The following is a 27,779-nucleotide window of genomic DNA, read 5'->3' on the forward strand; positions in this document are numbered from 1 at the left end:
CAAAATGGTAGTTAAAGGGTTAAACTAGGTTTAAATATGGAGGAAGGTCCAATCCCAGGTTTACGTAGTTTAGCTTTTTAAGTGAAACTTCTTTCGTGGCAGTGCCATCCACAAAAATCTCATAGGGGAAAAAAATGAAAATTGTCACGAAAATAAAAACAGAAGTGAGTGACTACACATAACTTATAGAGCACGATTCCAACTAATGTGGCAACGTAACATACTCCATATTACGCTACGAGACCGATGGAAAAATTAAGATGTACAGTTAGCCTGTCAAAGCCAATCCACAATCGACCAGTACATTAAGCAACAAAGACTTAGGTGGTTTGGACATCACCAGACTACCATACCAGCGCATCAACACCACACGACCATAGGCTGGAAAGTGGACCGAAATGCTCCAAAGAAAACGTGGTCGAACCAGGTGGCGCAAGATCTCAAACCGCTCCACTTCACAGTAGCTGAAGACCAAAAAGCCGCCCTAAATCGAAACCAATGGCGCAGAATCACTAGAGATGTATTGAACATCCTGCCGCTGGCCTCCACAACGCATCGCTCCTTACCTTATAAAAGATAAAGCAATGTCGTTTACGGAGTATATACCATATACACGTGGGGTTTTTACGTGCCATATTAATACACAAATGATTGTCAGGGACAGTCTAGGACTGTCCTGGTATTAAATCTCCCGTACCCACTGGTTATTCTCCAGTGGGAAGGGCAGCCCGCTCTATGGAGTGGACATGAAAATTAGGGCAGAGTGGGGTACTGAACCCAATCACAGATTTAACCAGTGTCATCTGAAACAGTTCCGCAAAATCTGCTGCAGGATCCTTCACCCAGTGCTTCAAAGGGGCCAGATCCGAAAAACCTTTCTAAGGCCTTGGCCATAATAAAAGCGACCGCGAGCACGACAGACCTCGAAACAGGTTCACGCGGCTGTCCCGAGCGTTATATGGCCTCCGTTGATACGTGACTGGAACATGGGCAGGAAGTAGGTGGAAATATTGAGGTTCGCCCGCATTAGTTCCAACGGCGGCGGCAGGAGAGGTCCCACGTCTGCAGATGGTTGAAGATGGACAGCGGTCGGGAGTGCGGCGGCAGGACAGGTCCCAAGTCTGCAGGCGAATGAAGATAAGAAGACAGCGAGCGGGAGATCATAATAGCAGGAGAGAGGAGCAGAGCAGCATAGGGGAACAGCTTGGGAGGTGCACACTGTAACACCGGAAGTTGGTCGGTGTCTGACTTCCGGTTACAGTGTGCACCTCCCAAGCCGTTCCCCTATGCCGCTCTGCTCCTCTCTCCTGCTATTATGATCTCCCGCCGCCGCTCGCCTGCCCGCTGTCTTCTTATCTTCATTCGCCTGCAGACTTGGGACCGTTCCTGCCACTGCCGCAAACCCGCCCGTTGTCCATCTTCAACCATCTGCAGACGTGGGACGTCTCCTGCCGCCGCCCGCTTCATCCTCCGCTGACATGGGAAAACATGGTAAGCGAAAAAGTAATTTTCCTCGAGTGTAAGGGCCAAATCAATGGCGCGTCTTACAATCGATGGGATCTTACAATCAGTGGCGTCTTACAATAGATGGTGCGTCTTACAATCGATGGTGCATCTTACAATCAATGGTGCGTCTTACAATTGAGGCAATACAGATGCACCCATGGGCAGCAGTAGTTACTTTCACTTTCACTTTGTGTGTGTGACTTCCGGGCCTGGGACCTCGCGCAGAGTGTCTGAGCGACAGGAACGGCGGCCAATGAGAGCTCCGCATCACCCAATGTAACCGCTGCTTCCCCCGGTTCAGGGCGGTAACTTCCTGCTCTCCGGTCCCGGGCTCTCCGAACATGAGGGGAGCGGCGGCGGCGGAGGAGAGGCGGGCTCTGTACCGGGAATATCTCTGTGACGCGGGGAGCGTGCTGCCGTGCAGCCACGTGCCCGGTAATAACCCGCGGGCGGCGCGCGTCAGCTCCGCGTGCCTCGGGGGTCTGCACTGCCAGCTGATCGAGGAGAACTACCGGAGGAGTGGGGGCGCGGAGCACGGGGCGGAGGGGCTGAGGCGCCTGGCGAAGGGGTTTGAGATTCTGGAGCGCGTCTGCGTCAATGTGTTTCTGTATCCGTGGCGCAAGGAGATCCGGACCCTCAAGGTGGGAAGCGGCACGTACGGCAGCACCGAGTCTGGGGGGGAGGAGAGAGGGGGGGATGTGGTTCACTTCCTGTCCCAGTAGGGGCCACACCGGGATTTAGGGGTAGCACTCTCAGGGGAATTTGCGTGTGAATAGGATGTTGGGTGGTTGCCTCGAAATCCTGGTGTGGCCGGCAGAGGGGGCGGGATCCTCGGGAGAAGTTTGGGAGAAGGGGGTTCCTGTAGTGGGATTTAGGAAGGGGAGGGGGTTCCTGCAGTGGGATTTGGGAAGGGGAGGGGGTTCCTGCAGTGGGATTTGGGAAGGGGAGGGGGTTCCTGCAGTGGGATTTGGTAAGGGGAGGGGGGTTCCTGCAGTGGGATTTGGGAAGGGGAGGGGGTTCCTGCAGTGGGATTTGGGAAGGGGAGGGGGGTTCCTACAGTGGGATTTGGGAAGGGGAGGGGGGTTCCTACAGTGGGATTTGGGAAGGGGAGGGGGTTCCTGCAGGGGGATTTGGGAAGGGGAGGGGGGTTCCTGCAGTGGGATTTGGGAAGGGGAGGGGGGTTCCTGCAGTGGGATTTGGGAAGGGGGGTTCCTGCAGTGGGATTTGGGAAGGGGAGGGGGGTTCCTGCAGTGGGATTTGGGAAGGGGAGGGGGGTTCCTGCAGTGGGATTTGGGAAGGGGAGGGGTGTCCCTGCAGTTTATTACTGTTTATAAAATGTGTTACCAGGAAGCAATACATTGAGAGCTACCTCTCGTTTTCAAGTATGTCCTGGGCACAGAGTTACTATGACAAACAATACATGGTTACAAATACAGTTACATAAATTAACAGGGTTATACATTATATACAAGACATAGCATGCACAGTTAGAGATAATATATATTATAGGTGTATGTAACAGTTACACACCAGATTAAAATGTGAGACAGCTTTAATTTTGAAAGAACATGGGTCTCGGCCAGGCAGGGAGCGGGTGTGCTGGCGCTCGTGCACTGTGCCCTGCTCAACCGGGCGATTCGTGGCCACGACGTCACAGAGCTGGTTACCGGGCAAGACTAAAGGACCTTAATATGTGCAGCAGGGGGGAAGCATGTTCCATAGAAAGAGAAGCGCACGAACAAGAGGTCGTTCTCTGACGCCAGAGGGTGGCAGCTAAGGGGAAATGTGAGGAAGTACTTCTTCACAGAACGGGTAGTAGGTTTGAGGAACAGCATCCCAACAGAGGTGGTAGGGGCTAATACAATAAGGCAAGGGGGCACAAACGTTTTTTTCCCTGCGCCCCTCTGCCGGCGGTCCCCTCACCTCCACGCCTCACCCCTGCTCCGGCGTCATGACGTCACGTGGCCATAGCAACGTGACGCCGCGTTGCCATGGTGCGTGTGAGAAGCCGCCAGAGCCAAGGTAAGTTAGGTTTACAGAGGCTCTGCAGCTCCCACAGCACTTAATTTAAGTGCCTTTGGAAGCGCGCAGGGCCTCTGTAAACCCCGCCGCCCCCCCCCCCCCCGCACTCTGTCTCGCACCCCTGTAATAAGGGAATTAAAAAATGCTTGTGATAGACATAAGACTAAATCCTAAATGCGAAAGTCACAGATCAAATGGGGCGTGAAGTTTTACAGTCCATGGTAACATTTGAAGACACAAGGTGGGCCAGGTGGTTCTAAGCAAAAAAAAATTGTTTTAAATAACCTGTGTGACAGGTTATCCTAATAAGGACGAATGACTTCTCTCTGCCATTAACTTCCTGCTGCAGAGTTTGGGCTTTGGGATGTGTAAGTAAAATACAGAAACGACATGTTGAATTTTAAAAAGGGAAGGAAATGAGCGGATGCTGATTATTTAAAGCAAAGAAGGGGGGAGAGCCGTGTTGGTCCTTTCTTTCATGTAGTAACACAGGAGGGAGAGGGAGAAGCGGGTATGATGCCTTTTATTGGACCAACACGTAGTTGATGTTACAAGCTGTCGAACCTATAACGCAGGGGCGTGCAAGGTTTTTTTGCTGTGCCCCCCCCCTGTGTGAGGGTAACAGCGCTCGCCCCCCCCCCCCCTCTCCAGTGACCCGGTGTCAAATGACGTCGAGGATCACGTCACGTGACCCCTCCGCATAATTTGACGTGACCAGAAGCCGACTGAATCCTGGTAAGTTGAGGTTGCAGAAGCCATGCGCGCTGCAGAAGCCTTGCGCGTTCCTCCGGCATTTAAATGCCTCTGGGAAGAGCGCAGGGCCTCTGCAATTGCCGCGCCTCCCCCCCCCCCCCCAGTTTGCGCACCCCTGCTCTAAGGGACCTTCAACCGGTAACCCCCTGAGAGGTTAGACAGCTTGTAACATATCAACACCTTGTTGGACCAATAAAAAGGTATCATACACCCTGCTCGCTCTCCCTCCTTTGATTATTTAAAGCACATTATGGACTTTCACATAGAAATAACATTTTACAAGGGATTATTTCTTCAATTAACCAAACACAAACGGTACCATTTTGATTTGTCTTTTCTTTTTTTTTTCCAGAAATTTACTGGGAATTTTGTATACTTTGTCCAGCCCGTGATCCCGGAACATGCAGCGAAACAAATCCTTCACAGAGCGGGGTACACCGAGGTCACAGAAACAGAGTATCTCCTTCCAGGGGAAATAAACCCAGAGGAAGCCAAGCAAACCGCCTTTGAATTATTTCTGGCGAGAATACAGTGTGAAGAGATCATTCGGCTGATAAGAGAAGACAAATCGGACTGTGTGAATATCTTCTTTAAAGGATCGTGCTCTGAAAGGGACAGTGAGACCGACAGTGAAAAAACAGCACAGGATTTCGCCAGCAAAAATAACGCAAAAGCTGCCAATTTTGTCGAGTTGCGATCTACCGAAGGCACCAATAAACTACACTTCACTGGCACAAAACTCGAGACAGGGGGAGAGGATTTGGAGGTTACACATCGAAAGGACAAACTTGTAACCAGCCAAGACATTGCCAGTGAATCTCTCACCTACGCTTTTTATAACAGCAAACATGCTGATAGTGAGGCGTTCCTAAATAAATACAGCGACCTGAACTTAGCCCAGCAGCCGATTCTGCCCAGAGATCTCAGTAGAATGAGAGAAAGAAATGTGAAGCGCAGAGAGAAGGCAGCGGCGATAAGTCCGCTGGAAGAGTCGCTATCTGCAGAGGTGACCTGGCCTGTCCCTACCTCACAGCTCCCAGAATCCTGTGCGCTTGACGCGGAAGCAAACCGGAAACCTGCCAGTGAAGCGGCTTGGTGCAAAGGAGGAGCGCTCGTCCATGAAACCGTGAGAGTTAGCAGCGGTAAAGGCAGCGACGTGGGCAAGTCCGCCTGTTGCCAAAGTAAATCGGGCGATATCGAGAACCCAAATGTTAATCTCCTGCTCAGCGAGTCTCCTGTTGAGTTCAACATATCCAAAAAGCACGGGCAGTCCGAGCGGTCAGTCACCAAGCTGAAAACGGAGAAAATGACCGATGAGGAATTAGCCTACCCAGTAGAGGAGACGCTACCCCCGGAGAACGCAAAGCCTGCAAGTAGCAGCAATTTGAGCAACCGCGAATCCAGTAGAACCAGCAAGAGCAAAGGATTTCTGTATGACCCGGTCACAAACTCCGCTGCCATTGGGGTGACCTTTTCTACACCCCACGTCATGTGTCCAATCAGTAAAGGTGTTGAATGCAGTGCCGATACGGAGACTGCGAGGCAGCACGTCCGAGAGCCTCCCAGCTCCCTGTATATCCCCCCGGAAGAGGCAGAGAGACAATGTGTGAGGATCCGAGACCTGCAGCCGGTGGAGGATCACTTTCAAGCCCATTCCTCGTCGGCAGAAATCGTCCTGATTGACGAGTCCTCATTTAACATGAATGTAGACACGAGGGAGGACTTTGTGATCATCAGCAAGAGAGAGAATCTCTGAGTGGAAGGAGGGGTTACATGGAAGGAAGCGTGTTCCTGGAAGTCACAACAATGTACATTTGAAATCTGATTGTTGCTATAATGCAGCGGCCCTGATCTGAAGGGGTCATTTGTTAAAAGGGATCGTGGTGTATTGCAAGGTGGGCAAGTCACGTCCTTAAGCCCCCCCCCCCCCCCCAACAGGTCAGGTTTTTAGGATATCCCAGCTTCAGCACAAGGTGGCTCAGTCAGACAGCCACTGATTGAGCCGCCTGTAATGAACAGGGATATCCTCAAAACCTGACCTGTTGGGGAGGAGAGGGGGGAGGGTTGAGGACTGGAGTTGAGCACCCCTGTTGTATTGTATAATGATTCTGAGTATCTCTTTGCACTTCCAGTCTGCCATAGAGTTTAAATTAGCCAAAGCCCGCACAGTGTGGCCGCGATTCAGCCAATGAGGGTGAAGCTGTCACGGCCACGTCGTCGCATCGCCTGCAGTGCAGGTTTTGCGCGCACTTACGTCGCAGCTATAAACGAGGCCTATTACACCTGAAGCATTGTGCTCTTCCTGACCCAGGTTTATTGGGGTTCAATACACGTTTGTATGTGTTTCATTATGATCAGAATGACATTGGATTTTAGCAAATTCGGTTTTGGGGTGGCTATTATTCCCTTCCACAACATATGCAACAATTTTTTTAAATGTTTATATATATATATATATATATATATATATATATATATATATATATATACACACACACCACCAGAAATTATGAAGAATATCTATTATATGTATATGTATCAAATGAGTACAAATACCCGAGCAAAACCCAGATTGAGTTTGTTGATGCGATGATTTCTGGTTATGTGGTGCTTCACGGTTCTTCAAATTACTATTGAATAAATCTCAGGTATTTTTCGATCTCCTTCCTGTTTACAGGCGGCGAAACCATGCAATAGTTTTGTATGTTCAGCGGCGATGTCAGAATAGAAGGAAGCATATTTCAGAGACAAGAGAAGTGGAACTAGAGGCCGTTCTCTGACACGGGAGGGTGGCAGCTATGGGGAAATGTGAGGAAGTATTCCTTCATGGAAAGGGTGGTAGATTCATAAAACAGCCTCCCAGCAGAGGTGGTAGAGGGTAATTCAATAAGGGAAATACAACATGCTTGGGATAGACATAATGTAGGGTTGCCAGGGGTCCAGTATTGAACCGGACTGTCCTTTATTTGTACCCTGTCCAGTAAAAAAAATGAGGTAATACTGGACATGTATGTGTCCAGTATTACCTCTCTGAACATAGTGACCTGGGAGGGAGGGCAATGGGATTTCCCTGGCCAAGGAGAGAGCAGGGCTGTTGCTAAGGGGCAACTTCCTCCTGATTGGCTGCATTACCCACCAGCAGCCAATCAGGAGGAAGTGTCGGGAGCCCTGGGATGGGACCAAGGGGAGCAGGAAACAGCCTGGAGCGAAGAAGGGTGTGTGTCTGTGTGTCCGACCTTTCACCATTGTGTCCGGTATTTTTGGAGATGCCACCTGGAGACCCTAGTGGCTAAATCATAAATGTGACAGGCAATGATCTAATAGGGTCTGGAGTTTCATAGGAAATAGGAAAATGAGCAGTCTGGGCCCAGGGGTTCTTATCGGCTATAAAATTCTACATTTCTATGTATGAAACCAGGATAAGTGTCTAATATTGTAGATGTCCTGGTCCCCACAGTGTAATTCTCGCAAGATCCTACAGGGGTAAACATTGGCAAGACATCTCCTGGGAACATTAACACCAGCTACAAGAGTCTATGAAATCAGAGCAGATTTATCAGCAAAATGTGGCACCTGGAAATATACAGCGATAATCACGTTTTCAAGTATGTCCTGGTATTTAAAAAAATAAACAGATTTCAGGTTCTATTGAAACATAAAGAAGTATATGTCTGCTGGAGGCCGGGCAAAAGTCAGATAGAAATCCTAGTTGTTTGAACAGACACCCGGGACCTGCTCATCACAGGGCCCCTCTCTGCCAAGTGGGGAATGATGTACTAGAGATAGACAGGCAGGGTGGATATATAGAAGAGCTTGCCAGCAATTAATTCATACGGTAAAGAACACAGATAAATCCCTTGGCGCCGTGTTGTACAACAACCCTTCACACGTTAAATCTGACACTTTAATCATTAAAACGGGATTAACCTCCCCAGCGTAAACATGAGACCACGCGGGCGGGGGGGGGGGGGGGTGATCCCAAAACCTAATTACAGAAGACAGGCTTCATATCTCAGTGTGTCATTCCTGGTAACATCCATGGAGGTCTCTGTACCCAGGTCTGCCAGCTGGAAAACAAGGCATAAAAAGCGCCACATTCATCAATGGAAAGGAACCACATTGGGAGCAGCTGGAGACTTCCTGTCTGATAAATGCAGTCATTTTTTTCTGCACCGATTTCCCCTCCCCCCTGTTTTTCAATCTGGAGATTTTAGTATATAACTTGCTTTAAAGTATAAACATTAATAAAGAAACAATCCATGTGATATCCTACATGCTTTTTTTTTTTCCATCAGTTTTGTAGTATTAGTTAACTTCGTTATTTTTTTTAAATTCAACTCAATGCCATTTTTAATGAGTTAATATAATGAGCATCTTTTGATTTCTATGGCCGTGATTATACAGAAAAACGCGCGCTGCGTGTAGTGGCACCGCGCACCTGAAAAACATTAACAAAAAAAAACAATAGCAGCGCTTATACCTGTTGCGGCGTGCGAGCTGCGTGGAAACCGCAGGGCGGATGTCTCCTGGCGCAACCTTCAGATTTGTTCTTGGCTGGCGTCGGCTTGTCACGTGAGTGGTTCCAGCCAATGAGGGTGAACCGCTCATGGCCACGCCTCCCTGTCTCTGCTGTTTCCCTGGTATAATCAAGATGCCGCTCGGCAGCAGCATGAGGGTGATGTCAGCGGATCGCTCTGACGCTCGGCGGCATCTGGTATAATCGAGCCCTATAGCAGGCTTTAGCACACATCCCCGTTTACACTACAGGTATCAATATTCTGGGAGTGGACATGCAGAGGCCCAGAAGTACTAAACCGCGGTAAGCCCTAACCCAGGGGGGCTCAACTCCAGTCCTCAAATCCCCCCTGCCCCCCAACAGGTCAGGTTTTCAGGATATCTTAGCTTCAGCATAGTTGGCTCAGTCTTCGACTGGGATATCCTGAAAACCTGACCTGTTGTGGGGGGCTGGAAATGAGCACCCCAGACCTAACCCACTAAGTTCTATTACAGTACTTATTGGGGTTTGAGGTTCTAGTGAATGGGACTTTAAGAATTGCAACATTTTAGCACAATTAAGTAACTTTGGGCCGGAGCGTGGTTACATTCTAACCTCCTAATTCCTTTTTGAGATGTATCACTGATAGCAGCAAACGCCAGAAACCTCACTGGATTCGTACATACCGAAAGTCACAATTATTCCATTCAAATCTTTGCATACAAGCAAAATCCCCAAATGTCACCTAGTTTGGTCCCTGGACAGTGACAATTCCCCCCGACTCAGGAATCTAACAAAATAATTTCACACGGCACAGGGGCAGTGATATGTGGTTTCTCTTTATTAACCCCGACGGTCATTTTTTAATGTAACAGCTTCCAAACTTGTATAAAATGGTACCGTCTCTTCCAGGAATGTCGACACAACACAATTATTATTTTATACCAAATGATTTGTTTACAAAAAATAAATAATGCAAAGCAACCGCCGCGAGCTTTATGTTTAGCCTCTGGCAAAAAGGGGTTAAGAATCATTATCGCGCCAATCGTCCCCAGCAATGTGTTCTGCAGGCGCCAAACGTTACCGCCAGCGCCTCCTGTCCCAATCACTCTAAACCGGGGGTGGCCAATTCCAGTCCTCAAGAACCACCAATAGGTCAGGTATTCGGGATATCCCTGCTTCAGCACAGGTGGTGCACTCATGACTAAGGCCGCGCTTATAGTCCCGACTACAGCGACGGCACGTAGCGCAAAAACAAGTATATAATTCGTCGCGTGCTCCTATAGTGGGCGCGGGCCAGCGACAAACATCGCTGGAAGTCAATGGAAATTTATTTTTTCGGCGACCGCCACGCGCCGTCAGTGGCACGTGAGTGGTTCAGCCAATGAGGGCGAACCGCTCGCAGCCACGCGCCCCGGTCGCCGTCTCGTCTCATACACTATCAGCTTAAATCGGTATTACAACTGTGACGGATGACGCCACGTCACCGGGATTATAAGCGCGGCCTAAACCACCTGTGCTGAAGCTGGGATATCCTGAAAACCTGACCTGTTTGGTGGCCATTGAGGAGTGGAGTTGGCCGCCCCTGCGCTAAACCTTGCCCATCATACAAAGCAATCCTTTGTCCCTATACCAGAAGGGTTAAAAAAAACCTGGAATGGGCTTGCTTTTATTTTGTTGCTGGATCCTCTGGCAGCACAGGGGTTAAGACGCATAATCCAAAATAAAAGGCAAACACCATAAAAATAACTAAACAAAATCAGTAAATAAATAAAATTTGGTTTGTGGTCCCATAGAATGAGCTGTGTTGTTCCCGTATCCCCCCCTCCCCCGAGTGTGCGTTACACGCACTGCGCTGTGTCGGAGAGGATCCTTCCCCGATGCTCCTCGTAGTGCCGGCTCATCTCCTCCCGGTTTGAATTGGCATCTATTACCTGGGTCACAAATAAGAATAAAACATTTTTTGTAAGAAAAAGGTGCACATTCAAATGTTAATAGCAGAACAAGCTCCTGCCCCCTGAGAGCTTACACCCCAATTCTTTTTTTTGGTTAAGAAAACCTATTTATATTGGGAGATTCTGAGGGACCCCAACCCTCTCTAATAGCGCGTCTGAGATCAGATGCATTGTAAGGAACCCCGACCCTCTCTAATAGCGCGTCTGAGACCAGATGCATTGTAAGGAACCCCAACCCCCTCTAATAGCGCGTCTGAGACCAGATGCATTGTAAGGAACCCCAACCCCCTCTAATAGCGCGACTGCGATCAGATGCATTGTAAGGAACCCCAACCCCCTCTAATAGCGCGTCTGAGACCAGATGCATTGTAAGGAACCCCAACCCCCTCTAATAGCGCGTCTGAGACCAGATGCATTGTAAGGAACCCCAACCCCCTCTAATAGCGCGACTGCGATCAGATGCATTGTAAGGAACCCCAACCCCCTCTAATAGCCCGTCTGAGACCAGATGCATTGTAAATTCTTCTCTATTTGGTATAATTTTGAAATTGCCTGAACATTGCAGGGAACCCAAAGGTTCCTAGGAAAAACAGCTCTAAGAGATGTATGTTGTCTTAGTGTTTGTGCATCTCTTTGCACAAGGGCAATGCGATTACTTTCAGTCGTGTGTTAAGTATATCATGTATTTAGTGATGTTCTCCGTGTAATTTTAGTGTCCGAGGCACAGAATGACCTGCCCTGGACCATAAAGGACTGAAACACACAACTGTCATACTTACAAGGACAGGCGCGGGCACCGCAAACGAGCTTTGCTTAACGAGCCACTCTTCGTGGAGACTGTGGATCGCAGACAAATATTCCTGCGGGAGAAAACATCCGCAGCAATTTGTGAACATTGGCCGAGTGCAAGAAACGCAGAAACAAGTGTACCTTTTTTGGGTGCTCATTGCCATACAATGCACATTTATGTTTAATGGGAAGTATCAGCAGAGGAAGTACCCAGCTGCTCACCTCAATCACTAACGGGTTACTGCCGGTCATCTGCAATTATTTCTCACTGCATTTACCCCACCTCTCGTTAGCATCCCGCCTCCATTATGTACTGTCCAACCCCAGTCCTCAATGGCTACCAACAGGTCAGGTTTTCAGGATCTCTGATTCAGCACAAATGGCTCAGTTCCTGCTTCAGCACAGGTGGCTCAATCAGAGGCTCAGATTGAGCCACCTGTGCTGAAGCAGGGATATTTTGAAAACCTGACCTATTGGTAGCTCCAGGAAAAAAGAAGGACAGGCATCCAGAGCAGCAGCAAGGTATGGCAAAAAAACATCTGATCCAATCCTGGTCAGAAAGGCTTTACTGTACACACAACTTGACAGGCAAGTTCATGTACTCCCTCTTACGCGTTTCACGCCGCAGGGCCCTAGTCAAGGACAAGGGAGCAATGGCTGAACAGACATTTAAAATGGGGAAAAAAAGCCTGCCAAATCGCAGGTGCACACAATTAGGAATAAGATGCTAACATCAAAAAGCAACCAATCCTGATCCTAAGGATATTTCCCCAGTGACCTATCTTAATAATAATGAGGTCAGTGAACAGACATAAAAAGGCATTACTAGTTAAACGATACATATAAGAAAAAGATCTTGACTATTGAATGACAGCATCTAAACTTCAATTTGGCAACATTGTAATGTTGCAAAGTTAAAAAGTATTCCACCGCAACAAAAGAAATTGTCATTTTATTCAACTTACTCATATCTAGGACCTCCTTGTAAAGGTTTCTTACCTAATTATACTGTCCACTGAGGTAACATCATCATTCACACAAAGTGTGTGTGTGTGTGTATATATATATCAGTCCAACTATCACATAGCAACTTAAACTCTTCCGTATTTTATGTAGCTAAAGCATTTTTAAATAGGAAAGAATTAGACTACAGTGATGTATAGTGTCCTTATTCATTATGGTGATAATTATCACCCGATATCTCTGGGCAGCAATGTTCAATGTGAGGATGGGCTGTGAAATATCAAAAATTGGTTGCTAAATAGAAATGTGAAAATATTAAAAACACAATGCATGGAAATGCAACAAATAACCTCTAAACACAATCAAAATATAGGGGCTTATGCAGAGAGGAACGTTATTTAATGTGAAAACGGCAAGAAAATAGCCACAGAATTGGAGCAAGTTATGGTCGTATGCTGAAAGCTGCGTTACCTCATTTTTCTGATGAGATTCAAAATTGCCAAGTTTTTCTGGCTAGATTGAACTCGCTATAATATAGGGCAGAATGGCGAGTTGCAGTGCATCTATGCTACCTGCATACCACCCTATTTTAACATGGCGAATTTACCAATCTCTCCACGTGTTTGGCAATTTTTAAAGTAAAGAAACCTGCTGTGGCGAATTTTATGAATCTCTCCATGTTCTCTGCAGGACAAGCTTCTCTGGTACGTATTTTCGCCAAAAGATGGGGCTATTTCCCTTCTCTATCCTCTCTGCATAAGCCCCATAGTCTGGAGAATTCAATATTGGCCAACCAATTTGACCAATGCTTTCTCTATTCCTATTCCTATCCCATAGTTCATGATAGAAAGGGATATTAAAATGATGTATGACTATGATATAGTGTGTTGGGGGAAATACGAGAGAAATAGAATTGGAAAGAGGGTTGGGAAAGGGGGAGAGGGAGAGGGGGGATGGGGTGGAGGGGAGGGCAAGAAAGGGGAAGGAAAAGATGGCCGAATGATTGAATAAAGAATAAAATAAAAAAACATAAAAAAACACCCAAGATGCATAAACGTTCTGTGAGAAAAAAGTACAACCGTGTAGTATCTCTGAAGAAAAAACTTTAAAGAAAACACTTTAGGTCACAATTGATATTGAGGCCATTCGGATGTTATGTATTTAATACAAAAACCCAATGAGCCCCTCGTTGGTGTAATATTTTTGTTCTATCCCCACCTCGTGTTGGTGGGGGGAATGTGCTCCAAGGCTATACATCTGAACGTACTCAAAGAGCCATTGGGACATCAAGTGTAGTGTTTAGCCACAGGGTGTAGCATATCTTTTTTAGAAATGAGTCTGAGATGTTCTAGCATACGTATTTGTAATGGTTTTGGTGTAAGACCTACGTTTTGTTTATGGCACCCACACATCAAAAGATACACCACAAAGTTGGTATTACACGAGATGAACGAAGGAATTTTAAAGACTTTATTCTTCTCTCGATTCTGAAAGGTTTTAGTCTTTATAATATGTGGACAAACTTGACCACTATTGGTAGCCCCTGAGGACTGGAGCTGGCCACCCCTGCCCTATTTGTAGAGGCTCATTATCAACACAACAGGCGGTGACCATGCCGGCTTCAACCGGCGGAGCAGCAGGAAACAGGCAGAGAGTAACCAGACTGTATTCTCCTAGGGAGTCTTACATCTCATAGGGCCAGGGTGGGAAAACTTGTTGCCATTCGCCACTTGTGGCGAATTGGCAGTGAAACTGTGGCGAATAGAGCCCCCCCTGCTTCTTACTGCACTGGCAGCCACAGGAACAGGAGAAGCAGCAGCAGCACAGAGAGGAAGCTCTCTCTCCTCCCCCCCTGCTTCTTACTGCACCGCCAGCCACAGGGACAAGACAAGTAGCACGGAGAGGAAGGTCTCTCTCCTCCCCCCCCCCCTGCTTCTTACTGCACTGGCAGCCACAGGGACAGGAGAAGCTCCAGCCACTGTCGGGGTTGAGAGTGACTTCGGCTGTACTGATCCGCTCCACCATGAGCCGGAGAGAAGCCCCCAGCACAGCCTCTTTAAACTCCCACAGCCTGCATAAGCCCCCACCACCCGGCTTAGGATACCCCCCCCCCCCGATGCCCTCTCCTGCACCCCATATCCCCACTCATGCTGCCTTCATGCTCCCAGACCACCCCCTATCAGGCTGCCCAGATCTCCCCCCCAGACTGCCCTGACCCTCCCCTCTCATGCTGCCCTCATCATCCCCTCTTAAGCTGCCCTCATCATCCCCTCCCACGCTGCCCTCATCATCCCCTCCCATGCTGCCCAGACCACCCCCCTCCCCCACAGCTGCACCAAACCTGCCCCCACTGCTGCTGCGGAGTTACCCTTTCCCGCCATCACAGTTCCTCTGCCCTACGCCCCACGCGTTATACACCCTCCTATGCGCCCTACGCATAGGATGGGGGGGGTGTGCTTGATGATGAGGGGGACTGCTGAAAGGGACTGGGGGAGATCTAGGGTGCTGGGGGAAAATCAAGGGTGCTGGGGGGAGATGATGATGATGGGGGTTAAATGAGATGGTGATGAGGTGATGATGATGAGGAGGGTAGTGGTGGTGGCGTGAGAGGAGGATGAAGAGGGGGTGAGAGGAGGAGGGGGGTGAGAGGATGAGGGGAGTTGCGGTGGGAGAATTTATAAACTTGTTCAAACAGTGTGTGTTGTTTAAAATTTTTGCATGCGCAACATAATACCTCAATGTTTACATGGTGTGGCTATTTTCACTTCTAATTTGCCACACCTGTGGCTACATTGAAAAATAGGTTGCCCACCCCTGTCATAGGGAGTCGTGAGAGTGCGGCCTCCCTGCCTCTACTTCCATGTGCACAGCATTTGTTCAGTCAGAGCGGGATTCTTATACACATGTTGTTCCTTCTCTTCTTAACTATAAAGCTTCAACCAACAACCTGCCTGCAAAACCCTTTGGCACCAACCTGTGGCGTCACGCTGCTTACAAAGCACGGAGATCCCATCGCAGCGTCTCTATCGTGGAAACTAGTGTATACTAGCTGAGAGCCCCGGCGTTGCCCGGGATGTTTGTGGTGTGGGTGTGGCATTTGGGTGAGGAGTGGTCAACGCGGCCCATGTGCGGTGGTAGTGCTGCTGTGGCTGTACTGATGGTGATTGTATCGGTGTGCTGATTTTGGAGGGTTTGGTGCTGATGTGGGGGTGCGGATGTGGGGGTGCGGATGTGGGTGTGCCGATGGGGGAGGTGCAAAGGTGCCGATGTGTGGTTGCTGATGGTGTTGATGGGGGCTGGGAATGGCGGGGAGCCGAGAATGCCAGTGTGCTGGGGGGGCATGGGATAGCGGTGTGCTGATGTGGTTTTGCTGGGGATAGTGTGTGTGTGTATACGTGTGTGTGTATACACACGTGTGTGTGTATACACGTGTGTGTGTATACACGTGTGTGTGTATACACGTGTGTGTGTATACATGTTTGTGTGTGTGTATACATGTTTGTGTGTATACATTGTATGTGTGTGTGTGTGTATACATGTGTACGTGTGTGTGTGTGTGTACGTGTGTGTGTGTATACGTGTGTGTATACACATGTGTGTGTATACACATGTGTGTATAGACGTGTATACACATGTGTGTGTAGACATTGTGTGTATGTATATATTGTGTGTGTGTGTATACATGTGTACGTGTGTGTATACACATGTGTATACACATGTGTGTATACATGTTTGTGTGTGTCTATACATGTTTGTGTGTATACATAGTATGTGTGTGTGTGTGTGTGTGTGTACATGTGTGTGTGTGTGTACATTTGTGTGTGTGTACATTTGTGTGTGTATACATTTGTGTGTGTGTATACATGTTTGTGTGTGTGTATACATGTTTGTGTGTGTGTATACGTGTGTGTATACATGTGTGTGTATACACGTGTGTGTGTGTGTGTGTATACATGTGTGTGTGTATACAGTATGTGTACATGTGCGTGTGTGTATGTCTCCATGTGTGTGTATACACATGTGTATATACACATGTGTATACACGTGTGTATACACGTGTGTATACATGTTTGTGTGTATACATAGTATGTGTGTGTGTGTGTGTATACATGTGTGTGTGTACATTTGTGTGTATACATGTTTGTGTGTGTATACACGTGTGTATGTGTGTGTGTGTGTGTGTGTGTGTGTATACATGTGTGTGTATACATGTGTGTGTGTATACATGTGTGTGTGTATACATGTGTGTGTGTATACATTATGTGTATGTATACATGTGTGTGTGTGTGTGTACGTGTGTGTGTGTGTGTACATGTGCGTGTGTGTATGTCTCCATGTGTGTGTGTATGTCTCCATGTGTGTGTGTACGTGTACATGTGTGTGAGTATACGTGTACATGTGTGTGTGTGTACGTGTCTACGTGTACATGTGTGTGTGTGTCTACGTGTACATGTGTGTGTGTCTACGTGCGTGTGTATACGTGTGTGTGTGTGTCTACGTGTGTGTCTACGTGTGTGTGTGTATACGTGTGTGTGCGTATACGTGTGTATGTGTGTCTACGTGTGTGTGTGTGTCTACGTGTGCGTGCGTATACGTGTGTGTGTGTGTCTACGTCTGTGTGTGTGTCTACGTGTGTGTGTGTACACGTGTGTCTACGTGTGTGTTTGTACGTGTGTGTGTGTGTGTGTGTGTGTATACGTGTGTATACGTGTGTGTACGTGTGTGTGTGTGTATACGTGTGTGTCTGTGTGTATACGTGTGTGTGTGTGTGTATAGGTGTGTGTGTGTGTGTATAGGTGTGTGTCTGTGTGTGTATAGGTGTGTGTCTGTGTGTATAGGTGTGTCTGTGTGTCTACGTGTGTCTGTGTGTCTACGTGTGCCTGTGTGTATACGTGTGTGTGTGTATACGTGTGTCTGTATAGGTGTGTGTGTGTGTGTGTGTGTGTGTGTGTGCGTGTGTGTCTGTCTACGTGTGTGTGTGTCTGTCTACATGTGTGTGTGTGTCTACATGTGTGTGTCTGTGGACGTGTGTGTGTGCCTACATGTGTGTGTGTGTGTGTGTGTGCCTACATGTGTGTGTGTGCGCCTACATGTGTGTGTGTGTGGTCTCTGTGTGTGTGTGTCTCTGTGTATGTGTATGTGTATGTATATATATATATATCTTATACTATATTAGTGAAAGCACTGTATGTTTGCCTGCCTGGATGTCCGGTGTCCCTAGCGGCAATCTCATTGGTCCCTTGGGCCGCCCGCCCCCGCACACCTCTCATTGGCCTCACACACTCACACCACCCCCTTGGCCCGCCCCTGAGGCGGAGTGACGGGCCAAAGGTCCACAAAAAAAAAAAAAAAACCACACACACACACACACACACACACACACACACACACACACACACACACACACACACACTCACACTCTCCCACCCCCCCAAGCTCACACACACCTCACCCCCCCCCAAGCTTACCCCCCCCCAAGCTCACACACCCCCCCCAAGCTCACACCCCCCCCCCCCCCAAGCTCACACCCCGGCGCCGCTACAGTCAGCGGGGGAGCGGAGCGAGCGCCCGGGACACACGCGGGGGAGCGGCCACAACACGCTGCCTCCCGCCTCACATCCACGTGGGAGCGGCCGGATGGGTGAGGCAGCATACCCACGGGCCTCGCCGCACGCTCCTCGGCACCGGCTCACCTCTCCCACCCCCCTCACAGCAAAGACCAGCCTACCCGGCGCCGCCTGCAACGCTCCTCGGCACTGCCGCCTCACCTCGAGCCGGAGGGCAGCGGGGGGGCTCCCGCCCTGCAGGAGGCCTCACCTCGAGCGGGGGGGCTCCCGCCCTGCAGGAGGCCTCACCTCGAGCCGGAGGGCAGCGGGGGGGCTCCCGCCCTGCAGGAGGCTTCACCTCGAGCCGGTGGGCAGCGGGGGGGCTCCCGCCCTGCAGGAGGCCTCACCTCGAGCCGGAGGCAGCGGGGGGGGCTCCCGCCCTGCAGGAGGCCTCACCTCGAGCCGGAGGGCAGCGGGGGGGCTCCCGCCCTGCAGGAGGCCTCACCTCGAGCGGGGGGGCTCCCGCCCTGCAGGAGGCCTCACCTCGAGGAACATGCTGCCGACTGCAAGGTAAGCAGCTCTCCCCCCACACCCCCCCATTCCTTCATTGCCAGCCTCAACCCTCCATACACACACACACACACACTATATATATATATATATATATATATATATATATATATATATATATATATATATATATATATATATATATATATATATATATATACATACACATACACATACACAGAGACACACACACACAGAGACCACACACACACACATGTAGGCGCACACACACACATGTAGGCACACACACACACACACACACATGTAGGCACACACACACGTCCACAGACACACACATGTAGACACACACACACATGTAGACAGACACACACACACGTAGACAGACACACACGCACACACACACACACACACACACACACACACACACACCTATACAGACACACGTATACACACACACACGTATACACACAGGCACACGTAGACACACAGACACACGTAGACACACAGACACACCTATACACACAGACACACACCTATACACACACAGACACACACCTATACACACACACACACACCTATACACACACACACACGTATACGCACAGACACACACGTATACACACACACACACGTATACACACGTATACACACGTATACACACACACACACACACACACACGTAGACACACGTGTACACACACACACGTAGACACACACACAGACGTAGACACACACACACACGTATACGCACACACACGTAGACACACACACACACGTAGACACACATACACACGTATACGCACACACACGTATACACACACACACGTAGACACACACACACACGTATACACACGCACGTAGACACACACACATGTACACGTAGACACACACACACATGTACACGTAGACACGTACACACACACACATGTACACGTATACTCACACACATGTACACGTACACACACACATGGAGACATACACACACACATGGAGACATACACACACGCACATGTACACACACACACACACGTACACACACACACACATGTATACATACACATAATGTATACACACACACATGTATACACACACACATGTATACACACACACATGTATACACACACATGTATACACACACACACACACACACACACATACACACGTGTATACACACACAAACATGTATACACACAAATGTACACACACACATGTATACACACACACACACACATACTATGTATACACACAAACATGTATACACACGTGTATACACACGTGTATACACACGTGTATACACATGTGTATATACACATGTGTATACACACACATGGAGACATACACACACGCACATGTACACATACTGTATACACACACACATGTATACACACACACACACGTGTATACACACACATGTATACACACACGTATACACACACACAAACATGTATACACACACACAAACATGTATACACACACACAAATGTATACACACACAAATGTACACACACACAAATGTACACACACACACACATGTACACACACACACACACATACTATGTATACACACAAACATGTATAGACACACACAAACATGTATACACACATGTGTATACACATGTGTATACACACACGTACACATGTATACACACACACACAATATATACATACACACAATGTCTACACACACATGTGTATACACGTCTATACACACATGTGTATACACACACATGTGTATACACACACGTATACACACACACACGTACACACACACACACACGTACACATGTATACACACACACACACATACAATGTATACACACAAACATGTATACACACACACAAACATGTATACACACACACGTGTATACACACACACGTGTATACACACACACGTGTATACACACACACGTGTGTATACACACACACGTATACACACACACACTATCCCCAGCAAAACCACATCAGCACACCGCTATCCCATGCCCCCCCAGCACACTGGCATTCTCGGCTCCCCGCCATTCCCAGCCCCCATCAACACCATCAGCACCCACACATCGGCACCTTTGCACCTCCCCCATCGGCACACCCACATCCGCACCCCCACATCCGCACCCCCACATCAGCACCAAACCCTCCAAAATCAGCACACCGATACAATCACCATCAGTACAGCCACAGCAGCACTACCACCGCACATGGGCCGCGTTGACCACTCCTCACCCAAATGCCACACCCACACCACAAACATCCCGGGCAACGCCGGGGCTCTCAGCTAGTATATATATATATATATATATATATATATATATATATATAGTGTGTGTGTGTGTGTGTATGGAGGGTTGAGGCTGGCAATGAAGGAATGGGGGGGTGTGGGGGGAGAGCTGCTTACCTTGCAGTCGGCAGCATGTTCCTCGAGGTGAGGCCTCCTGCAGGGCGGGAGCCCCCCCGCTCGAGGTGAGGCCTCCTGCAGGGCGGGAGCCCCCCCGCTGCCCTCCGGCTCGAGGTGAGGCCTCCTGCAGGGCGGGAGCCCCCCCCGCTGCCTCCGGCTCGAGGTGAGGCCTCCTGCAGGGCGGGAGCCCCCCCGCTGCCCATCGGCTCGAGGTGAAGCCTCCTGCAGGGCGGGAGCCCCCCCGCTGCCCTCCGGCTCGAGGTGAGGCCTCCTGCAGGGCGGGAGCCCCCCCGCTCGAGGTGAGGCCTCCTGCAGGGCGGGAGCCCCCCCGCTGCCCTCCGGCTCGAGGTGAGGCGGCGGTGCCGAGGAGCGTTGCAGGCGGCGCCGGGTAGGCTGGTCTTTGCTGTGAGGGGGGTGGGAGAGGTGAGCCGGTGCCGAGGAGCGTGCGGCGAGGCCCGTGGGTATGCTGCCTCACCCATCCGGCCGCTCCCACGTGGATGTGAGGCGGGAGGCAGCGTGTTGTGGCCGCTCCCCCGCGTGTGTCCCGGGCGCTCGCTCCGCTCCCCCGCTGACTGTAGCGGCGCCGGGGTGTGAGCTTGGGGGGGGGGGGTGTGAGCTTGGGGGGGGTGTGTGAGCTTGGGGGGGGGTAAGCTTGGGGGGGGGTGAGGTGTGTGTGAGCTTGGGGGGGTGGGAGAGTGTGAGTGTGTGTGTGTGTGTGTGTGTGTGTGTGTGTGTGTGTGTGTGTGTGTGTGTGTGTGTGTGTGTGTGGTTTTTTTTTTTTTTTTGTGGACCTTTGGCCCGTCACTCCGCCTCAGGGGCGGGCCAAGGGGGTGGTGTGAGTGTGTGAGGCCAATGAGAGGTGTGCGGGGGCGGGTGGCCCAAGGGACCAATGAGATTGCCGCTAGGGACACCGGACATCCAGGCAGGCAAACATACAGTGCTTTCACTAATATAGTATAAGATAAAGCACAGTGCGCAGAACTGTCACAAGGACAGTCTCCTCCAAACCAAAAAAATACGTCTAATCTGTATTTAAGTCATCTAGATAGTTAGCTCTTTGGAACAGGGTCTCCTTCAGACTTATGTGGTCATTTACCTGCTGCACTTCTTGCCATTGTTCCCAATATATTCACCGTTATTTGTAATGGGGCAAAGGGCTGCGTACACAGTTGGTGCTATATAAAATTAGACATACAATGATTTTGCCTTCAATTGATTTAAAAAAAAAAAACGAAAAAAACAGGATTTCTATTAAGGGGGAAAAAAAATGGAAAACAAAAAGAATCGCAACTGTACGATTGTAAATTAGAAAATTGATTTTCATTTAAATAATTGGATGAAAAAAGAAATGGGATGAAAAAGAAAAATGAAAGAACCTGTTGGAATACAGAAATATGGCAGATATTTTGGTGGCGTTTTGGGTATAGGGCGGGGGTGGGGAAAGGGGTGAGAGGGAAGGGGGGGAGGAAAATATTTATTCAAATATCAATTATACAGAAACATTTGTAAACACACACTTACCGTAAAACAACAAAAGAACCTGCCGGGGCGTAAGGGACAGAGAAAGAAGCGAGAAAGGGGTCTCGCCTAAATTCAAGGAAGAACGATAACAGACACCCGATGTACACTCATTTTTAATGTCAATCTATGGGATGACTTTCTTACCAAGGGTATTATCTTCTCCTCTTCCCTGCATCTCATCTTTAGCCTCCGGTAACAGGTCTCTGGGGATGTCTGAAGGTAAACTGGTAGGTAAAAAAAATAATATATATATATTTCATATTTTTTTGCTGGTTCATTATCCTTTTGTTTTTGTCTTCCTTTTCCCTTTCCCTTTCCCTTGTCATATATGGTCGTCTGTCTGTTTTGTTTTGTGTCCAGCTCCTGGTTTGAAGCATATAGACATTTATTTTTAACTCTCGCACTAGGGTTACCCTGCCTACCATTGGCGTTGTAACATTTCTGATTTTTGTAATATATACAGTATATATTTGCTAAAAGAATTGTATTTATAGCTCGTTCCTGAAGAAAAGAAGAGAAACCGGAAATAAAAGACCAAAGGGGAATTTGTGCTGATTTTATCTTCAGTAAAAGGCAGAAAACGGTCTCATCAGAAACATTGTAATCAGTTCTGCGTACCAGGGGTGCTCAAGTCAAGTGCTCAAGGCCCCCCTCCAACAAACAGGACAGGTTTTCGGGCTATCCCAGCCTCTGATTGAGCCACCAGTGCTGAAGGATTGAGCCACCTGTGCTGAAGCAGGGACTGATTGAGCTATCTGTGCTGAAGCAGGGATATCCTGAAAACCTGACCTTTTGGGGCTGGGGGGGTTGAGGAGTGGAGTTGAGCCCCCCTGCTACATACAAGCACCGTGCCTCTATTATCACAGTGGGAAATCACACAGTTAACGCCTTAAAATCCACAGCAGCCACAAACCCCGATGGGCAGGCAAAAAAGTTACAAAATACATCACGGACCTGGCAGTATTGAGGTTTGTAGGCCTTTTACCCCCAGCTAAAGAGACACAGTGTCTTTATGTACTCGATGAAATAGGAAGGCAAAGGGTGTTAGAAGCACATGGCCAGCACTAGAAAATATCATATGTCTGTGTATCTTTATTTATATAGCACCATCCAGGTACATAGCGCTTTATAATACACGTGACAGAATATTATAACACAATGGGAATAAGCGCTTCAGACAAAACAATAGGGAAAGGAGTCCCTGACCCGAAGAGCTTACAATCTAAGTGGTAAGTGGGGAAAACGAAGAGACAGAAGGTGTCTGCAAGCGGTTAAGATCAGTGCATATGAGATATATAGTATATATAGGGATAGTGGTGTATATTATTTTGTAAAATCAAGTTTGTTTTATTACATAGTTTTTTTTTTCTTTTCTTTTAAAGCTGGTGGAGGTTAGTGACTCCTCCTTCCCAGGTTTTAAGCCCGCACCTCCCCACTTCCCTAGTTTGCAAGTTCCTCATTCTGCTGGATATAGACCCACTGTGGTCTTTCTCCCTCGTAATAGAGGTAAATGAGAATTTTAATCCTAATAGAGGTATATTAGTATTTTATCTGGTAGTGTTAGGACTTGCGAACAGGTGTCTGCCTTGACGTGGCTCGCAAGCTTACAACGCTTTGGCCAAAGGGTTAAACTAAATGACCCAATTTCAAGAGAATATATAAGTATTTTACTGTGTATTTCTGTCATGTTGGATGTAGCATTGGGCTTCTCTGTCGTCCGTTAATGAGTTTTCAGAATGAAAATAAATGGAGGCCTCTGAAGTCGGTGTGTATCGGTACTACGGTATCCTTTCCACGCGCCCCATCACACACGCCCGGGTCTCGCGCAGGGGGTGGCACTCAATACACAATAATGCTACATTCCCGTTTTGTATCCACCAGAAGTGGAAGATCCGGCTGTGTGTTCTGTTTTTGGTTAACACCTAAGAACGGAATCCCCAAATATATATATATATATATATTCGGTATCTCTCAAGCCTTTCCTTTTCATCACGTGGTTACAAAGCTACATAGATGGGGGTTGCAAAAAGACGTGTAAGTATGTATGTATGTACAGTATGTATGTCTTTATTTATATAGCGCCACTAATGTACATGGCGCTTCATAGCAGTAATACACGGGACAATCATATAAATAACAAATACATGGAGTCATGGCGTTCAACCTTTGTAAACAAGCAATCCTCCGAATAAACCCCCCATTTTCCTATTACTGGAAGCGTGGGGTCCTACCACCCCCCCCCCCCCCCAGGTTACCGAGACACTTCTCGTGGTTTTCACTAGTAACACAAGCCACACAAAGCTAGAAGTGGGCGCAGCGGGAGATAACTTCCATTCACCTTTGCAATGACATTTTACAGGTAACACGATTCTGCAGCTGGTAACAAAACATGGAAGGAAACGGTTATTTTACCGATCAGATCCACGGAAAGGTCCATGTTCTTCAGAAGCCACGTGAACCACTCTGTTAAAACCACGTAATCCACGCCTGGCATCTTCCCGCTAAGAAATATCACCGGAGGGAAGCGTGTTATAGACATGACACGGTCCCTGAAACATCTCAGGAGTAGCACGCAGAATAACATCACGCACACAGGATCACTTTGTGGGGTGTTATGCGGGAAGCGGGGGGGGGAGGGGGGGCGCAGTGCCTGCGATTTGTGGAGCAACACGATATTTGTTTATTGGTTCCTGTCTGGTAGCAAAGGGGTTAATTCTAACCAGGAATTGTTATTTTTCTATTGTTTTCAATGCAATGCTAAATCTTTCAAATCAACTGCTTACAGCAACGGGCTCAACTCCAGTCCTCAAACCCCCCCCCCCCCCAACAGGACAGGTTTTCAGGATATCCCAGCTTCAGCACCGGTGGCTCAATCAGTCCCTGCTTCAGCACAGGTGGCTCAATCTTTCCCTGCTTCAGTCTTCAACTGGGATATCCGGAAAACCCGACTTATGGGGGGTGGGGGGAGACCTTGAGGACTGGGGTCGAGTCCCCCTGGTTTAGATCACATTATAATTTGTTTTCCGTTGGGAAACCCGTTAAGGTTAGCCTGTGGTATCCTAATTAAAGTGTCCGTCCCTCCTAAGATAAATATGAACTAGGGACAGTGGCATGTTAAATAAGTTAAATGGAGCAGATTGTCACCTATAATTTAAAAAATAATAATGTATTATTACTAAATCAGGTTATAACATGCTAACATCTCATTGGTAAACTTGTTACAGTCTTTATTTCATGTCTTTGTGTTATCGCTGCGTGATCCACTGTTTGCAAATGATTATGTAGCAGCGGCCAGTCACACGGTCAGCGGTCAGTCACACGGTCAGCGGTCAGTCACACACATGCAAATAAGTAGCGGATACGCCAATGCAAAAAACAGTAATTATTTTACAAGATACAAATAAATAAATAAAACAAACAGCTACTTTAGGGGGATTGAATATTTATAAGGAGACGATTATATAAATAAGTTGCTTAAGTGATTGTACCAAATCTCTGCCGGCCTCGCTCGCCGTCGGTATACACGGCCTCGCTCGCTCGCCACCGGTATACAGGGCCTCGCTCGCCGTCGGTATACACGGCCTCGCTCGCTCGCTGCCAGTGTATACGGCCTCGCTCGCTCACCACCGGTATTCAGGGCCTCGCTCGCTGCCGGTATATGGCCACTCCGGTATATGGCTCACTCACTGCCGGTGTACACGGCCTCGCTCGCCGCAGGTATATGGCCTCGCTCGCTTCCAGTATATACGGCCTCGCTCACCGCCGGTATATACGGCCTCACCTGCTGCCGGTATAGACGGCCTCGCTCGCCGTCGGTATACACGGCCTCGCTCGCTCGCCACCGGTATACAGGGCCTCGCTCGCCGTCGGTATACACGGCCTCGCTCGCTCGCTGCCAGTGTATACGGCCTCGCTCGCTCACCACCGGTATTCAGGGCCTCGCTCGCTGCCGGTGTATGGCCACTCCGGTATATGGCTCACTCACTGCCGGTGTACACGGCCTCGCTCGCCGCAGGTATATGGCCTCGCTCGCTTCCAGTATATACGGCCTCGCTCACCGCCGGTATATACGGCCTCACCTGCTGCCGGTATAGACGGCCTCGCTCGCCGTCGGTATACACGGCCTCGCTCGCTCGCCACCGGTATACAGGGCCTCGCTCGCCGTCGGTATACACGGCCTCGCTCGCTCGCTCGCTGCCAGTGTATACGGCCTCGCTCGCTCACCACCGGTATTCAGGGCCTCGCTCGCTGCCGGTATATGGCCACTCCGGTATATGGCTCACTCACTGCCGGTGTACACGGCCTCGCTCGCCGCAGGTATATGGCCTCGCTCGCTTCCAGTATATACGGCCTCGCTCACCGCCGGTATATACGGCCTCACCTGCTGCCGGTATATACGGCCTCGCTCGCCGCCGGTATATACGGCCTCGCTCACTCGCTGCCGGTATTCAGGGCCTCGCTCGCCCGCTGCCGGTATATGACCTCGCTCGCTGCCAGTATACACGGCCTCGCTCGCTGCCGGTATACACGGCCTCGCTCGCTGCCGGTATATGACCTCGCTCGCTGCCAGTATACACGGCCTCGCTCGCTGACGGTATACACGGCCTCACCTGCTGCCGGTATATACGGCCTCGCTCGCCGCCGGTATATACGGCCTCGCTCGCCGCCGGTATATACGGCCTTGCTCACTCGCTGCCGGTATTCAGGGCCTCGCTCGCTCGCTGCCGGTATTCAGGGCCTCGCTCGCTGCCGGTATACACGGCCTCGCTCGCTGACGGTATACACGGCCTCGCTCGCTGACGGTATATGACCTCGCTCGCTGACGGTATATGGCCTCGCTCGCTGACGGTATATGGCCTCGCTCGCTGCCGGTATACACGGCCTCGCTCGCTGACGGTATACACGGCCTCGCTCGCTGACGGTATATGACCTCGCTCGCTGACGGTATATGACCTCGCTAGCTGACGGTATACACGGCCTCGCTCGCTGACGGTATACACGGCCTCGCTCGCTGACGGTATACACGGCCTCGCTCGCTGACGGTATATGACCTCGCTCGCTGCCAGTATACACGGCCTCGCTTGCCGGCAGTACACGGCCTCGCTCGCTGCCGGAATATGGCCTCGCTCGCTGACGGTATACACGGCCTCGCTCGCTGACGGTATATGACCTCGCTCGCTGACGGTATATGACCTCGCTCGCTGACGGTATACACGGCCTCGCTCGCTGCCGGTATACACGGCCTCGCTCGCTGACGGTATACACGGCCTCGCTCGCTGACGGTATATGACCTCGCTAGCTGACGG

The 27,779-nt window shown here is 49.3% G+C and overlaps 2 protein-coding genes across 4 annotated transcripts in view; one reads left to right on the plus strand and one right to left on the minus strand.

Moving 5' to 3' along the window:
• Window positions 1-1,755: 1,755 nt before the first annotated feature.
• LOC142469965 (uncharacterized) lies at window positions 1,756-6,940 on the plus strand. Its single transcript, XM_075576762.1, has 2 exons — window positions 1,756-2,147; window positions 4,634-6,940. The coding sequence occupies exons 1-2, from the start codon at window positions 1,848-1,850 to the stop codon at window positions 6,035-6,037; spliced, it is 1,704 nt and encodes a 567-aa protein (XP_075432877.1). The 5' UTR covers window positions 1,756-1,847; the 3' UTR covers window positions 6,038-6,940.
• Window positions 6,941-9,598: 2,658 nt separating this feature from the next.
• TK2 (thymidine kinase 2) overlaps window positions 9,599-27,779 on the minus strand; it is a 29,379-nt gene continuing 11,198 nt past the window's right edge. For 2 of the 3 annotated variants that reach the window (XM_075576766.1, XM_075576763.1), the window contains 4 exons: window positions 24,886-24,974; window positions 22,618-22,697; window positions 11,511-11,591; window positions 9,599-10,710 (listed from right to left, as the gene is read on the minus strand). In XM_075576766.1, coding sequence (XP_075432881.1) covers window positions 10,618-10,710; window positions 11,511-11,591; window positions 22,618-22,697; window positions 24,886-24,974 — 343 coding nt within the window. In that variant the 3' untranslated portion in view covers window positions 9,599-10,617. Of the gene's footprint in view, window positions 10,711-11,510; window positions 11,592-22,617; window positions 22,698-24,811; window positions 24,850-24,885; window positions 24,975-27,779 lie in introns of all 3 variants that reach the window. The other variant, XM_075576764.1, reaches the window with a different exon arrangement.

This window comes from Ascaphus truei, chromosome 19 (genome assembly GCF_040206685.1).
Source record: "Ascaphus truei isolate aAscTru1 chromosome 19, aAscTru1.hap1, whole genome shotgun sequence".
NCBI lineage: Eukaryota > Metazoa > Chordata > Amphibia > Anura > Ascaphidae > Ascaphus > Ascaphus truei.